General features: G+C 39.3%; 1 protein-coding gene across 10 annotated transcripts in view; it reads right to left on the reverse strand.

The window, feature by feature from the left end:
- Positions 1-18095, reverse strand: part of PTPRD (protein tyrosine phosphatase receptor type D) — a 366746-nt gene that overhangs the window by 119140 nt on the left and 229511 nt on the right. For all 10 annotated transcript variants that reach the window (XM_065046079.1, XM_065046078.1, XM_065046083.1 and 7 more), the window contains 4 exons: positions 17332-17601; positions 16042-16623; positions 3623-3756; positions 2460-2604 (listed from right to left, as the gene is read on the reverse strand). In XM_065046079.1, the coding sequence (XP_064902151.1) occupies positions 2460-2604; positions 3623-3756; positions 16042-16623; positions 17332-17601 (1131 nt within the window). The remainder of the gene's footprint in view (positions 1-2459; positions 2605-3622; positions 3757-16041; positions 16624-17331; positions 17602-18095) is intronic.

Below are 18095 nucleotides of genomic sequence, written 5' to 3' on the forward strand. Positions count from 1 at the left end.
CTCAGCACATCAGAATGGTGAGATATTCTGACTTTGTTTCATCTCTTGTCAACAGCACTGATCTTCTAGAGCAAAAGTGTTCACCTTTACTGATTTGTACTCGAAGGAGTCTGTTAGCATATTTACCTTTTCCAGGCTCCAGAGCATTTAAGCATGCATGCCATTCCATTGCTTTCAGTGAGGCAACTGCAGTACTGAAAGTTAGGTATGCATTTATGTGCTTAAATGCACTTTGACTTAGCAAAGTCTATGTTTACTAACGGAGATCATTCAGAGCACTGAAAAAGGAGCCATAGCGCAAATTCACTGGCAGAAGTTGTGGATGTGGACTCCTTTCCTATTTCTGCCTTCTCTCTTTTAAGGAAAACAGAAATTCTTGGTGCAAGATCTTTATGGCACTTTTTTTTTCTCCCTCCCCATTCTATTTTCTGCCCATTTCTTAAAGGAAAAAAGAAACAAATGGATTTCTGGTACTTATACTAGGCACATCAAACAAAATTAAAGCAACAGAGAAGGCCTGGGACCCTGCTGTGACCTATTGCATTTACACATGTATCTTTTGGTTCCCTACAGCTCTTCTACGGGGATCAATGGCTTTCTACTCAGTATGGTACGCTGCTCTTTTGAAGGGAAAACAGGAGGGATTCTACCAGCATTTCAGCTAACTAGAGGAGGTGGATGGGAAGGGCAGATGAGAATTATCACATTTGGGTATTTTTCTTAGGCTAATTCAGTAATCAAGTACTCAAAACATGCTGCCCCCCCTTCTACCATCAACTTGTGCAGGAAGTAAAATACAAGTAAAATGTCTCTTAAGGATCTTATACGTAAAGAAAAAAATCCCTGTAGCATCTTTCTCTGAAACCAAGATGAAAGGCAACAGCATATTCTGGAGAATACTGCCAATAAACTTATAGAAGTTTATTAATTTTTAATCCATTATACTCTGAAAATGCAAAACACTGCATTTATGTAACTAAGGATAATGTACTTGTGTAACCGATTTTATTAATGCATATACTTTTTTCTTTAAATACACTATTTTTGCAGAAAAGATTTTGCAATCTTTCCAGAAAAAAAACAGGGTCTGCTCACTGGAATCAAATGGATTTTCCTACTATCTGAAGACATAAGGCTGAAAACCCACTGTATATTCTTATATTCAAGATGGAAAAAATGGCAATGTGCTTATATATGGAAAATGCACCCTTGGCCCCTAGATGTTTATTTTATTCGCAAAGTTTAAGCAATCTTCACCCAATATAAGAGAATGAGCATTCTAAATAGATGAAATGGCTCCCAGAATAAATTAATAACTCTTTCTTCATCAAATTATTGATTCTGGATTATTAAAATCAAAAGGTGCCTGCAACTATCTCTAAAATTAGCCTTTTTGTTACATAATCTTATTTTATGCTTATTTCAAATGCCTTAGAAATGCTTCAGAAGCACATATAGCTTTGGTTAAAGGTCTACAGCATAGTATCTCCAGTCACACTAATTACTATTACATAATACTAACAAAGAATGCTGGTGCAATCGTTATCTCTCATGACGGCAAATTAAAAAGCCTCATGTCAATTAAGAATCTCTGTTTTCTGTTTTGAATAATATTACTTCAAGAAAAGGTCACTTAATTTAAAACAAATACTAAGAGAATTGCACTAAGTTCTAAAATAACACAGTTGAATGCAAACAGTCAGGAAAGCATAACTTATCAGGCAAGAGTTGCACTTCTGGACATCATCCCTGAATATCTGATTTTTTAACTAAGACTCAATTTAAATATTTTAAATTGTACATAAAAATCCCCAACAAATGTTTGCATCTCCTTTGCAGACAAATGTGATAAGTTTAATGACATTATTTCCATAAGCATCAACTGAGGAAATTATTTTTCTAGCCATGTAGAAAATGACCGGACATCATAAGGAGCCTAGACTGAAAAAAACTAACTCAAAATCAGAAAAATTAGCTACTACAGAAGAAGGGGTATGAAGAAATACTTGGTACAGTCTGAAATACTCAATCTGACTCACTCCACAAATTAGTTGTACTTCAGGGATATGCTGCAGGAGCAACCTAGTATTACAGGAAATCTGCAGACCGGGCAGGTGGAATTTCATGGGTGGAAGATTGTTATTAATGTAAATCTATTGCATGATAAAACATTTTATCATATTATAACATAACATAAAACAAAATATTATGACAGCATAATATTGTCTCCTCAGACACCGGTTTACAGAGTTTTTTTCTAAAATTATGTAAAAGCCACTCATACATTAGCACACCTACAAAAATGCAAATTTTAGGCATTCTTTTGCTGTATTAAGCACCATGAAAGCTATATTTTTATTGTTTTGCCTTTTTCTCTGTTGCTGCCTTTCAGCTACTGAGATTAATCTCTTCAAGAAATACAAGACAAGGGGATAAAGTTAGCAAGGAAAGACACCTACTTGACTGCATGGTTCTGGCTGAGATTTCTGCTGTTGAAGCACCCAGGCCTTGCGGAGAACGTGCAGCTAGACGGAATAAGTACAAGCTGTTTGGCCTCAAGCCTTGCAGGCGATAAGATGTAGTAGGTTCAGTGGAAACCCGTTGCTAAAGGTATGTAATAAGAGGATGTCTTGATTAATATTCAGAGACTGTTAATTCCATATGTTGCCTATAGAAGAAATCCTTATATTCTCTTATGATAAGCCCATTGAGAAAATAATAAAATTCAATAAAATAAATGAGAATCAAACCAAAACAAAAAATAAATACATTACTTTTGACAAACACCCATTAATAATCAATATTTTTAAAGCCTACAGCTTAATGGGTGATACTCTGAGACAGAAATATTATTTGACTGTTACTTCCTCTAAAGTTTATGCATTCACAGCATATGTGTGAAGCTGCCATAAACATAAGCTCAGCTGAAGCACGAGCAATGAGTCAATAATGCAGGAAGAATCAATGAGGCTAACACTCTCCTACTGCCTTCTGAGACTGTCAACTTCCTTTTTTTGGTCTGGGACACCCTGCAATATCATATGGCTTCCTTATCAGAAGAACGGTGTATTCTAAAGTCTGCAGTACTAACATCACAGAGGGCCTCAAACTGTAAATCCTTTAAGGAATAATAGTACAGGCAAAGTCCATAGCAGGTTTTAAACTTTAGAAAAACCCAACATTTTCTTCTCAAATATTATTGAAAGATTAGAGAAGCTTGAACACTCTCCTACGGGATGGCAAAGAGAAACAAAAATTCTCTAAGGCTGAAAATAGACTTCAAAGTACAAGTAGAAGTGCAAAAAATCTTAAGAGTCCATAACATGCCCCAAAACACTTCTACTTCCAAGCCTCTGTAGAGGAACAGGCTTGAAACTGCATGCAGCTTCTGAGGATGACTTGTGAACAGCAAAGTTCCACTGGCTGGTAACCATTGACACCTTTTCCTGCTGTTTACACACTCTCAGTCTATCCTTAGGCTGACTGCTGTCTTTAACGAGCTGTTAAACATCCAGGCATTCGTACTAAAGAAAGTTACTTATCCAACTATTCTAAACTATTACAGCATTTTATGTATGACTCATTAAAGACTATTTAAAAGACATATAGTCTTTTCACTCACCTCCTCCCCGTGCTCCCCATCTTTGTAAACCAGTTCATAGCTGGAAATAGTATCAGAGCGTGGAGGTGTCCAGGAAAGTAATATGCTCGTTTCAGACTCAGGTTCTGCTTTGAAGTTCAATGGCTGACCAGGCACTAAAGAAAAAGTTGAACAGTGTTGCCAATCATTTATTTGGCTAGTTCAACACTTATCTTTCAAACCTTTTGAACTACTATCTGAACATTTCACACAATGTTACTTTTATTGAAGTTACTGAAGTAATAAAAATGATTGACTCTACTTTGAAATAAATTAATTTGAGCTTGGAAAAATAATAATAATATATTTAATTCACACATTACGGATTATCAAGAATTTCAAATAAATGCTTTGCAGTGTAAATAATACACATACAACTGAATTACAATTTTACAGAAGCCTAGTGATGAATACCAGCAATCTAATAATGTATGTGTGAAACAGCAAATAAAATACATGTATTTAAGTGTGTCTATGGAGAAATGCTAGCATTACATAAGACTGCCTGGAATAGTCAAGAAGAAAGTGTTAAAACCATTACACGCATTTCCAAATCTGAAAATGGTTTGCTAAGCTCATAAATAACTAAGATACTAAACACATCCTGCTCTTTAATAAGACACCTAAATATTTAATGCTTTTGTAACCTGAAGAAGTTATAACCTACTGAAGAGATCCCCAGTAATGTTCTCATACATACTTTTATTTTTTAATGACTGGTATTTTTATGAAAATAGCTGAATTTCTAGTAACAATGCTTTCTAATTGCAAGAACTAAAAATGCAACTTCGATTCCAACAGTCAAGAACATTTTCTGTTGTTCTGTCCTGTGTAATGGTCACAGAAATTATCCAGACTAAATGTTACCCTCATTTACTTCTCTAAATCTACAGCAAATAATAAGGTTGACTGGGAAAGACAGCAAAATATAACCCTGTCATTGGAATGTATACAGTCATTTCAGCAACCAAGTTCTAAACCACTACTTTTAGTTAATAGTGTTGTTGACAAGGCACGAACGTCTTTCACAGCATTTCTAACTTTTCAAGAATAAAATGTGGCGTCCTTTTCTTTTTTAAGAAAAAAATATGAGATGCATTTCTTAGCACATACTGAAAACAGGTGTGACAAGTAGGATGTGTCAATACTGATTGTTTCACAATCATTTTTCAGGGTAGAATTTTATTACAACATTGCAACTATATTTCTTTTTGTACAGTAAGACTTAAAAACACCATGGAACAAACAGTAAAAATAATTTGTGATTATAATTTTTATCTTCCCCAGACTTCTACAGAATGTCACTCTGAGGATAACACTGCATTAGTGTACACTGGGGCAGGTTTGCTATCTAACCTTTAAACAGACTGATAGCCTATCAGCATGAGCTACATATTCAGTCAGTCTCCTGTGTGGATGCTGCAAGTCCATACCATTAACATTTTTTTTTGTCTTTTTCCCCAAAATGGCACAAAACAGAAAAGGAAAGGTGTAGAAGGATATTGCATATTTCTGAGGGTGTGAGGGTGAACAGAAGACCAAGTCCCTTTACAGGAACTAAATAGGATAGGGAGTAATCAGCTATTTTTCAAGAATATGTCTGTTATAAAAGGACCACTTCCTGGGTATGGCAAAGTGCAAAAGGGAAAATTCACAAAAGCACAGGCAGCAATTACAGGAAATACCAACAATGTATTTTTGACAGAAATGCTTCTAATTTTATCCTTTTAAAAGTGAACAGACTTGAAGTGAAAAGGAACAGGGTGACATAACTGGGTAATTCCCAACTTTGAAGAAGATTCTGAAATACCACTAGATCAAACTTCAACTCAGTAAATCTATAGCATAGTTGTATAAATGCATTTACTAGGTTAACGTTACAAAATTTTAGTCTAGCTGCTTAAAACCACTCCTGATCAATAACCAAACAACAGCTGCAGATTTGCCTCCTTTTGAACATAGCTTGAAGCAGATCTGGAGGCCCACTGCAGGCTTGCCAGAACTCAACAATAAAATCTGGAGTCTAGGCAGCTATTTGGAAGTGTTTGTTTTTCTACAGGTAGTTCCAAATGTATCTCATGAAACTGAGGTGGGTATCTGGCTGTAGGCATTTTGTTTGCTTCACGGGACAAAAAGATAAAAACTGGTAAAACCAAGCTGCAGCAAATAAGATTTGCTTTAATGTGTATCAAAGGACAGGGAAAAAATATTTCAGCAAAGTAACTGAGCAGCAGGTTTGGAGTTGCAAAATCACCTTTGCCTGGTCAATGCAGGTCAAACAGCAGTTAATGTTATTTGTGCCATGCTATTCATCTTCTGTTTGACATCTCTATCAGTGGCCTGGAGGAGACGATGCAGGGCACAGGTTCCATGTTTGCAGATGGCAACAAGCTGTGGGGGACCAGTTGACACACTTGAGGGCCAGGTTGCTGTTAAGAGGGAGCCAGAGCTGGGGGAGGAACAGGCTGATGGTTCCCCTTGAAGTTCAGCAAGTCTTGTCTCAGGAAGGCAGAGCCCTGAAGGGATGCAGGCCAGGGCTGATGGAGTCAGGCACCAGTGTGTGGAACAGCCCTGGGATCCGGCAGACAGCAGTCTGAGCCAGGGACAGACCTTTTCCCAGGGAGCAACAAGAGCCAGCTGTGCTTGGGGTGCTGTGAGCAGGAGACAGCACCGATAACCAGGGACTGTCCTCTCTGCACAGTGCCTGTCAGACCACATCTGGGTACTCCCTCTGGTTTTGGGCCTCAGCAAGATGGCTCGGGGCTGGGATCCTTGCCCTGTGAAGAGAGGTTGCAGGAATGGAAAGAGGGACAGCTCTGAAAGCACCCAAGAGCATCCCTGTCACTGAGAGGAGGGATGGAGGAGACAAAGCTGGGCTCTTCACAGTGGTGCAGAAGGAAGGATGAGAGGCAGCAGCACAAACTCAGGCTTCAGGTAAGGAGAGGCCTTTTGCCCACAAGGACAGCGTAGCAGTAGGGATGAGGCCCAGGGAGGCTGGACTGTATCCAGCCTTGGAGGGTTTTATGTCTCAGCTGGGAGAAGTCCTGAGCAGCTTGGTCGGACCCCCAGCTGAGACTGCTCCAAGCGAAAGCTGCGGCTGGACCTCCCCAGAAGATCATCCTGCCAGCCTGAATTGTCCTCTGATGCTGTGATCTGTGCTTAACATATGGATACATGAATTGTATAACACAGCAGAAAGTAATAGTAAATGACTAGTCAAGTGACCCATGTGAAAGCTGGTATAATCCATTATGATAAATATGGTAGCAGATACAGAACAAAGGGTATTTCCTGTTTCTCTGCATGTTCTAAGACACTCATCCTCCAAGAATTCCTTTAAAAAAACCCCACCTTTATGGCCAAAGTTTGCAATTCTCTACTATTTTATAAAACAAGTTGATGGTTAACACGACTTTCCATAATGTTGTTTGTCAAAATAATATCTTGCTGCAAAATCTAGTCTCCCCTCACATTTTTCTACCACAGTTAGGTGACTCTGAAAACACTGACAGAAGAACGCGGTGAAAGGGAAATCTATATCCCTCCAAACAGATAGAGAAGATGGAGAGAAAGCAAAACCAAAACCAACAATGAATTAAGAGAAATTAAACAAATTGCATTGCTGATAAACTTTGGTAGGGAACCCAATGCTTTAAGCCAAATGAAAAATACCAGAAAATAAAGGGGAACAATAACTTTTAAACTATTAAGGATTTATGCCTAGAACAAACAACGTCTGTTCAAAAAAATCTTCAGTGGTACATGAGAACTAAGCCAAGCCGAAGACAGTGACAGAAGGTGCTGGTATCCTTCAGAGATGGAAAAACCCTAGGGAAACTGGAAAGTCTGTGTAAGTGGACTTTATACTCTTGCTGAAGTGTTTTTAATTTCACAGATCAAATTTAACTTTCTGTATTAGTGCTGTATATAGTCAGCTCACTGAATGAGGTTTTTTTGCATGATCATTCTCTCAATTTTCTTTTCTGCCTTTACTGCTTTGAGGTCAATGTGGTCTACAAACATACATTAAAATCTGTAACTTCCCTATGCACCAAGTATACTCCTTATTTCTTGCTTGTAAACATGATGTAACTTGCAGTAACAGAACAAAGAACAAAGTCCAAAATTAGTCTTTTCAAAACTTCATACCAAGTTCCACACTTTTGCTTGCCTAGTCCTCCACAAATACAGATTGCTGGACCTTGTCCTGCATACGTGTTTCTATGTCCATCCCTGACTGAAGTGCCAGAAGAGAATCATAAAATGGGATCTCAAATCTGAAAAGCATTTTAGTTGTCTACACAGCTCCCTAGATGACTGAGGTAACCAGAAAAACCCTAGGGCTGTGCTGGGTTTGCCAGTGATGCTGGAAGCAGAGAAGAGTCTCTAGGCTAGAAAGGGCCCCATTACATTGTTAGGGTAAAATCCATACCTAAAGCAGAACTCAATCAGTTTAATTATGAATCTGTTTTTCAGAGGACAATAGACTGATGGAGAGAACTTACAGTCTTTTGGGAACTGAAAGGGACCAAGTGTTCATGCTTCTGCTTGCTCTGGAAGAAATATGAAGGTTTACAGCAAAGCTCTCACAATAGAAGAGTTAATGGGCTCCAGAGTTTTTTTTCTGCAAAACAATACTTGTACTTTTTGAAATACCAAATTCTCGTGCAATATAATTACTAAATCAAATGTGTAATGTGACTTCACCACTTCCCCTGGGCAGCCTGTTCCAATGCCTGACAACCCTTTCTGTGAAGAATTTTTCCCTCATATGCAATCTAAACCTCCCCTGGCACAACATGAGGCCATTTCTTCTTGTCCTATCACTTGCTACTTGGGAGAAGAGACCAACACCTACCTCATTTCAGGTAGTTGTAGAGAGCAACAAGGGCTCCCCTAAGACTCCTTTTCTCCAGGCTAAACAACCCCAATTCCCTCAGCCGCTCCTCACAGGACTTGTGCTCCAGGCCCCTCACCAGCATCGTTGCCCTTCTCTGAACACTCTCCAGTATCTCAATGTCTCCCCTGTAGTGATGGCCCAAAACTGAACACAGGATTCGAGGTGGGGCCTCACGAGTGCTGAGTACAGTGGCACAATCACTTCTCTAGTCCTGCTGGCCACACTATTCCTGATACAAGCCAGGATGCTGTTGGCCTTTTTGGCCATCTGGGCACACTGCTGGCTCATGTTCAGCCAGCTGTCAATCAACACCCCCTGCTCCTTTTCCACCAGGCAGCTTTCCAGCCACTCTTCCCCGAGCCTGTAGCACTGCCTGGGGTTGTTGTGACCCAAGTGCAGGAGCCAGCACTTGGCCTTGTTGAAACTCATAGTATTGGCCTCAGCCCAATGATCCAGCTGGTCCAGATCCCTCTGTATGGCCCTTCCTACCCTCCAGCAGAGCAACACTGCCACTCAATTTGGTGTTGTCTGCAAACTTACTGAGGTTGCACTCGATCCACTCTTCCGCTAGAGATAACAAAAAGAACTGGACACCATACTGAGCCCTGGGGAACACCACTCATGAGTGGCCAACAAATGGATTTGACTCTATTCACCACAACCCTTTGGGCATGGCTATCCAGCCAGTTCTTTACCCAGTGAAGAGTATGCTCATCCATACCATCAGCTGCCAGTTTCTCCAGGAGAATGTTGTGGGAAAAAGTGTCAAAGGCTTTACTAAAGCCAAAGTACACATCCGGAGTCTTTCCCTCATCCACCAAGTGGGTCACCTTGTCACAGAACGAGATCAGGTTGGTCAAGCAGGACCGACCCTTCATAAACTCAGGCTGACTGGAATCCATTACCTGCTTGTCCTGTATTTGCCATGTGATGGCACTTGAGATGATCTGTTCCATAATCTTCCCTGGGACTGAGGTCAGACTGACCGGCCTATAATTCCCTAGATCCTCCTTCTGGCCCTTCTTGTAGATGGGAGTCATGTTTGCCCGCTTCCAGTAAACTGGGACCTCCCTAGTTAGCCAGGACTGCTGATAAACAGTGGAAAGTGGCTTGGTGAGCATCTCCAGCAGCTCCCTCAGCACCTAACCCCATAGACTTGTGCATGTCTAAGTGGTTAAGTAGACTGTCAACCATTTCTCCTAGGATTATTGGGGCTTCATTCTGCTCCCTATCTTTGTCTTCCAGCTTAGGGGCCTGGGTACCTGGAGCACAACTGGTCTTACTGTTAAAGACTGAGGCAAAGAAGGCAGTAAGTACTTCAGCTCTTTCCTTATCCTCTGTCACTGTTTTCTTCTGCATCCACCAAAGGATGAAGATTCTCCATAGGCCTCCTTTTGTTGCTCATGTATTTATAGAAACGATTTTTGTTGCCTTTCACAGCAGCAGCCAGACCAGCTGTAGCTGGGCTTTGGCCCTTCTAATTTTCTCCTTACATAACTTTGCAACATCCTTGTAGTCCTCTTGAGTAGCCTGACCCTTCTTCTAAATGTCATAAAGTTTCTTTTTTTTTTTTTTTTTTTTTTTTTCCTGAGTTCTAGCCAAAGCTCTCTGTTCAGCTAGTCTTCTTCGACACTGGTTCCTCTTTTGGCACAGAGACAGCCTGCTCCTGCATCTCTAAGACTTCCTACTTGAAGAATGTCCAGTGTCCCTCAACTCTTTTGCCCCTCAGAGCTGCCTCCCAAAGGATTCTGTCAATTAGCCTTCTAAACAGGCCAAAGTCTGCCCTCTGGAAGTCTAAGGTAGAAGTTCTGCTGAACCCTATCCTCACTTCTCCAGAAGGAGAAAACTCAGTCATTTTGTGATCGCTATGCCCAGGATGGCTCCCAACCGTCACACCATGCCCAAGTTCTCTTTTTGCAAACACCAGGTCCAGTGAGCAACTTCCTTAGTTGACTCCTGAGCAGCTGTGTCAGGATGTTGTCTTCCACACACTCTACTAACTATATGTGCATCCTGTTCTTCCTCTGTCTTTCTCCTAAAACAGAAATAACCTCTTCAAATGAGTCTGAACATAGCTGAGGCTTGCAGTTCTGCAGTATCAAATGCAGAACCACAGTACTCAAAATAATAAACTATCATACACTTTAAATATCCAAAAAGTGTAGCACATTTTGTAAAAAACAGCCAGAAATCTTTAAATCACTTTCTCAAAATAATATGCGTAACTGACACTGAAGAAGCCCACAGAATAATGTAAACATGTTGGTCAGTCTTAAGAACAGATTCTGTATAGAGCTGTCTGAATGAGTAGAGAACATAGTGAAGAGATGAACTATCCTGAGTAATCTTGCTTATACTCTGTTTCTACAGTGTAGCAGTAGAGTTGTCTTTAAATTATCTGAAGATGCATTCTTCCATAGTTAATTTCGGTAACAAAAGTAACGTGCATTTCCAGCACTCATCCATGTATTTGCAAAAATCAGAATTCTGGACTAAAAAAAAATAAGAGTAGGAAAAAAAAAATCCATATCAATACCCTAATTTTGTGTTCTAATCAGAAGAAAAGAGAGGGAGATTAAAAGCCAAAAAAGTCATTACATGAGGGTAAGATCCTAAATATTGGTGTCATCATGTTAGTATCTAAATGAAGTAAACACAGAGACTCGCACACTTAACATAATTTAAGTATGCTTTGAGAGCAGAGGTTTTATTCAAAAGCTGAAATATTCTTTCCTACGTGACCAGAAATGTTCCTTTAAGGAGAATTTTGTCACTTAAAAACCATTCTGCACTCCACCTCAGCTCCAAATTATTCTCCTTCCACCTGTCGCCTTGCAACATGGTTGAGTTTTCAGCTGCAGGCTCTCAGCCCTTCCCTTGGGGAAGTCCATTACTGTGAAAAGATTCACTGGGAGACTACTATTGTGGCAGTTCAGAGACAACAGGCCCATTGATGTGTTCAGAAAAACATTTGCGATGTCTGCCTGAGTAGCCAGCTTGATATAACACAGAACTGTTTTCCCTTGCTAAAGACTCCCTTCCTCTGAATTTCTAATCTTCTTTTGTAATAAGAACTCCAGAATCATTAACTCATTTCACTTAAGCTAAGGCTCCATCTATGTGCCCTGAAAGTTAGATACCTGACCTTCTCATTACTGTCCTTATCCATATGTTCAAAAGATTACCCTTTAATAATTTTAATAATCCTTAGTCTTCAAACACTGCCATTCCTTGGTTTAAAATTAACAATGTGTTTTATATTTATAAATATATTTATATTTACAAGAACACATGCATTTCCCAGAATATTTTTTATCTTTCTCCAATAATCTGCTACCCAATAGACCTTGTGTATTTCTCCCTCTTCCATCTTTCTACCCAAGCTGAGAATGAAAACAGGATTCTCTGAATTCTCAGCAGCTATCCTGTCTTTGCACATTAAAAACAAAACCAAACCAAAACAAAACCCAGACATTCAGTTTAAAGCTCAAGAATTTTCCTGGTACACACAAGTTTAAGTATGTTGCTCAGAGAGTATGTGTGCTTCTGACTGGTTTAAGTTAAGAAAGTTATATGAGACGATACATAAGAAGTATGTCCTGGGCAGCTACATGGGGACAAACCAAAAGAGATTTTGTTTTCTAGTGAAGTAAAGGACACAAAGTATGACACTAAAGCTTATACCAATACTTATTTTTTCTAAAATTTACTGTGAGTGAATTCACCTAAATAATGCATTGGTCCTGACTCTATCCTCAGCAGAATCAAATCCTTTGATCCAAAATTCAGAATAAGGTCTTTCTTAGGTGTAGCTTTTAAAATTTACCCTCCTTTATTGAAAAAACTCAGCTCTATGCCTGTTTTCTGATAAAACTCAATTTCTAAAAATGGTGTATTTACAGTAAAGTAAATACTGGTAAAAGCGACTGGGCAATAGGACATGGCTTTTCATTAAAATACTTAAGCAGAATACTGAAACACAAAACTGAAAATAAACCTTTTTTTTTTAATGTTTAGTTGTCTGAAAAATGCTTCCTTCTCTTTCCCTCAAACTATATTTGAATTAGAAACCTAATTTTTCAGCAGTTTTGGCTGACCTGCAAAGCGAGAAACTAATCATGCAGCCATTTCAAAAGAACAATTCTGCTGTATTAAGAAAGCAAAGAGGCTTGTAAAGAGGCTCGTGAACAGGCTTTTTAAAAACAAATTTTTCATATTTTATAATCTCTCTCCAAATATCAGAATACACATACAGGAAGAAAGCTTTGAAGGAAACCAAGCTAATAGAGCCTGCAACTCACAGCTGTCAATCAGATTTTGTTGTACAAATCATAATGGTTAAGCTACATATTTACAACAATGACAGGCTTATTTTTTTCAAAAAGGAAAACAAAACAAAACACCCCCCCAAAAAAAAAAAAAAAAAGAAAAAAAGTAATCACCATCCCCTTCTGTTTTTGCTCTTCTAAATATGTTTCCATCAAATAAATTTCTACTGTTTTTAAATGGCACTTTATAATTCACTATATTTTTCTGGATGAGTTTCAGCTTGAGAGGGACTTAAACCAAAACAATCATATTCAGGTCTAGATTACAGCAAATCTGGAAGAGAAGGGCAAGAACTGCATTATATTCTGCAGTGCTTACTGAAAAGAAACTTCTGGATAGAAAGATGGGAAAATATTTGTTTTTAACCATACCCTGAACGGGGGAACTGCACTAGACTTTCTTAGCTATTTTTCTCTTTTATGACTTTAAATGTTTATATTTCAAGGACAAGTATCAGTGCTTAAAAATGTCCCCTGTATGCCACATTTTTGGTTTTCTTTTTTATTTTTAACACAGTCATCAATAAACAACGTCAAATCAACTCTGTTACAAAATTGAAAATGTGTATTAAGAATCCCTTTTGGACTATAAATGTTGCCATAATTTCTTCAGGTTACAACAGTAGTTGGAAACAGATGGGCATGCTTAGTGGCAAGTTCTAAAAGGTTTTAATAAATAGAGATTTTCTGAAGTGACTTCAGCAAGTAGTGTAACTTGGGCTGTCCATTTGAGCCTCAGTGCTCTTTATTTCAACTGTTTCATCCATCCTTGGGGAAGCTACTGACAAACTTTTGCTAATCTAAAAGGTTTATGGTTCTAATTGAAAACACAGATGAAGAGTTCACTAAACCTTCTTCAAAAAGCTTTTTGCTCTGTATTCAAAAAGAAGTCAGATGTCAGTATAAAAACAAGTCCCTGGAAAAGGTTGCAATTGCCAAAAGTAAAACTACGGGGTACATATTCACATTTGCATGTGCATACAGACACATTTTAATGTATCACTATAAGGTCTAAAAAAGTTAAGTTAGCAAATTCTCAGCTGAGATGCTGCAAAAGGCATCACCTAGACCTTTGTGTAACACAATACTTAGAAAAGTTCCAGGACAATATCTCAACTTCTCTTCTTTATTAAATGAATATTGGTAAAATGAAGAAGTAAAAAGTGGATCAAACATAACTGTCTTCAGTCACATGTTGGAGATATGTTTTTTTAAGAATTTGAGGGATCTCAGATTCTCCAACAAGAAACTTCCCAGTACTAAAAAATTCAAGTAGTATTATATAATATTTCTAGGCAATCACTGACCTATAGTAATACTTGATACAGTCTTCTCTAAACTTCTAGACAGAGGGAGCTTTTATTTCTTATTGCTACAATAAAACACTTTTTGCAGTGTAGCTCCACCAGACCTTCTCACTTTTGATTTCATAAAATTTCTCTGCAATGTTTTGCACTATGCTTGCTTGTCCTTCACTAATAAAACTAACTCATGGACCTAAAACTCCTGTACAGAAACCAAACAACCTAACTGTAAATGTAAAACAAGAATACAGTGACCTTGCAGTATGCACTTTCTGGGGCAGGCTGGACTTGATTTGTAAATTCAAAGTGTACAGAACTGTTTACTTGAACCTACACAAAGTTTTGTTGTTACTATAATGCTTTTATCACAGTACCACAGTATCACAGTATGTTAGGGATTGGAAGGGACCTCAAAAGATTATCTAGTCCAATCCCCCTGCTGGAGCAGGAACGCCTAGGTGAGGTCGCACAGGAACATGTCCAGGCGGGTTTTGAATGTCTCCAGAGAAGGAGACTCCACAACCTCCCTGGGCAGCCTGTTCCAGTGCTCTGTCACCCTCACTGAGAAGTTTTTTCTCAAATTTAAGTGGAACCTCTTGTGTTCCAGCTTGATCCCATTACCCCTTGTCCTATCATTGTTTGCCACCGAGTAGAGCCTGGCTCCATCCTCATGGCACTCACCCTTTATATATTTATAAACATTAATAAGGTCACTCCTCAGTCTCCTCTTCTCCAAACTAAAGAGACCCAGCTCCCTCAGCCTTTCTTCATAAGGGAGGTGCTCCACTCCCTTAATCATCTTCGTTGCCCTACACTGGACCCTCTCCAGCAGTTCCCTGTCCTTCTTGAACTGAAGGGCCCAGAACTGGACACAATATTCCAGATGTGGTCTCACCAGGGAGGAGTAAAGGGGAAGCAGGACCTCTCTTGATCTACTAACCACCCCCCTTGTAATACACCCCAGGATGCCATTGGCCTTCCTGGCCACAAGGGCACAGTGCTGGCTCATGGTCATCCTGCTGTTCACCAGGACCCCCAGGTCCCTTTACCCTACACTGCTCTCTAATATGTAATTTCCCAACCTATACTGGAACCTGGGGTTGTTCCTGCCCAGATGCAGGACTCTACACTTTCCCTTGTTAAATTTCATTAGGTTATTCCCCGCCCAACTCTCCAGCCTGTCCAGGTCCCACTGGATGGCAGCACAGCCTTCTGGCGTGTCAGCCACTCCTCCCAGCTTAGTGTCATCAGCAAACTTGCTGATAGTACACTCTATTCCCTCGTCTAAATCGTTAATGAATATATTGAATAATATTGGCCCCAGTACTGACCCCTGAGGCACTCCACTAGACACTGGCCTCCAACTAGACTCCTCACCACTGACTACCACTATGTTTTCATATGTTTTCAGAATCTTGGCAACTATTTGCATATACATGCAGTACACATACATTTTAAATTTCCAAATGCAAGATTCACTAGAGTAATGTAGCGTAAGAGAACCACAAGCCACCTAAACAAAACCCACCAACACAGGTAACTTCCCAAAGAAAGTTGTGAAGAACTACTTGACAAACACTTTTGGCGCACAGAGCACTTCCAAATAGCAGTCACATCATTTGCCTGCCTCCAGGCTGGAGGTATCACCGAGACCGCAGTAAGTTTATTGAGATTCGTAACAAAGAAATGAAAATCTGAGGGGATAATTTCAGTTCTTTAATGATAACTGGCACTGTGGAATTGGAAAAAGGTTATCTAAAAAAGCTCTCTGAATAAACTGGTTATCCTTGAAAGGAAGTAGTTTTCAACATTTTAAGCTCAAATTCTCTCTCCGCAAAATTTCTGCATGTATTTACATTGCTAGCTTACCTCCTGTTTGGGTGATGACTTGAATGTCACTAGAAAGTGGTCCATCCCCAACAGAAGTAAAAGCAAGAACCTTCACGGAGTATGTTTTTTGAGGTACCAGGTTTCCAATAGTGGTAATGTGGCTGTCAGCCACATTGTGCTTCATCCAACTGTTGACATGTTGAGTGGGTTCCATGGTGTAATAAACTCTGTAACCTTGTATTTGTCCATTGGGTTCCTCGGGTTCTTCCCACTGTACTAAAATGGTGGTAGAGCTCAACATACGGGCCTGCACGTTGCGTGGTGCACTTGAAGGTGCTTGCTCTGAAGTCCTTGTTGACACAGGCTCACTGGGTGGTCCTCGCCCAATGTTATTTACAGCAACTACCCGAAATTCATATTCTGAATATGGGCTTAGGCCAGCCACACTATAGCGTGTTGTGGCCACACCATCAATTTCTTTATATGGCTCCTCAGAGTTTTTAGGTTTGTGTTGGATTATGTAGTAAGAAACTGGCTCAGGGTTTCCAGAATCCCAAGTCAATGTTATGCTTGTCGCTGTGCTTTCTGTCACCACAGGTGTTCCAGGAGGTTTGGGTAAGGCTAAAGAGAAACGCCAAAAATTACAGTTAGGTCTGTGTAACAGTAGACATTAATTATTACAATAAGCAGCTTAAAAACAAAACAAACAAACAACAACAACAAAAACAAAACAGGAAGATTGGAATGGAAAGAAGGTGTGATCTGTTCAGAGCAAGATTTTGGCAATTATGATTTACTACGGAAATCTACCAGAAAATCTTCAGGTATTGTGGTGTAAAGTTTATTTGATATAAATTAATTATACTGACTTTTGTAATATATTTCATAAACATATGCAGAAAAGGAGTCTTATAGACAGACAGTGCACCACTACAGTTGAATTTTCAGATATTTTTGGAACCTCTAGTTTCCAGTTACTCAGTGAACATATCTGGACACCCAGCAACTCTAATAAGCAAATGACTGGTTCTTAAAGGCTCCTGCTGTTGACAAGTATATGCAAGATTACAAGATCCTTTAGTTACCTGAAATGAAGGTTGGGAGCTAGACACAGGAGAACAGTGGAACATTATAATTGACTTATTTATTAGTATTATTGCTGTCTGAATCTGTATGTCTTATGCCAGTGACTGGTTGGAATATTTACCCTCTTGATTTACGAGAGTTAAAGGCATTTAGTCCCTTTCAGTGCAATATATTTGCTAAGAATATGGCAATGAATGAAAGAAAAGACTGAACTATGTCCAAATATATTTGCTTGGGATATACCTTTGACAGTTATCTGCGCTATTGCTTCTATAACACCAAGGGTAGACATAGCAACACAAGTATAGTTTGCAGACTGCCTGACATCATTAAGCTCAAGGACGTTCCTCCCTATTGGCATATCATCCTCAGGTGTCAAATCTTCTGCTCCTAGCATCCATTTCACATATGGCATTGGTGACCCCACCGCAACACACGTGATATTTACACTCCCGCCAGGCATGATCTCATGATTGGTGGGGGGGATAGAGAACCTCGGTGGGACGCGTCGAACTGGAACAAAACACAAAAAGAGGTAATAACATATACAAAAAAAGAAACTGAGTCTTGCATACGGACTACATGCAGTGTACAGACACGATTTAACGTTTTAACATGTTATTGCAATCCGCCAGAAAATATGTATAAAAGAAATACAAGACTAAACAAGAATTTTGTCTGCACACAATGTGAAATATTCTATTTTGGATAGATATTATTAGGCACATTCATATAATGGCTGATTCAGACCTATTAGGGCCCCACAGTTAACTAACTACATACTAACAGTACACAAACACCATGCAAAAGATATACACACGCACACACGCACACACACACGCGCACGCATATATATATATGCATTTTATATGCCCATACATATATATATGCACAGAAGAAAACTGGAAGGTCAACAGCATGCTTGAGTTGATTAGCAAAACCAACTTCAATGCTGTTTGCTTCCAGTTGATGTGAATAAATGTGCTAGGCCACATTGTCACATCACA

Source organism: Columba livia, chromosome Z (genome assembly GCF_036013475.1).
Source record: "Columba livia isolate bColLiv1 breed racing homer chromosome Z, bColLiv1.pat.W.v2, whole genome shotgun sequence".
In the NCBI taxonomy this organism is placed as follows: Eukaryota; Metazoa; Chordata; class Aves; order Columbiformes; family Columbidae; genus Columba; species Columba livia.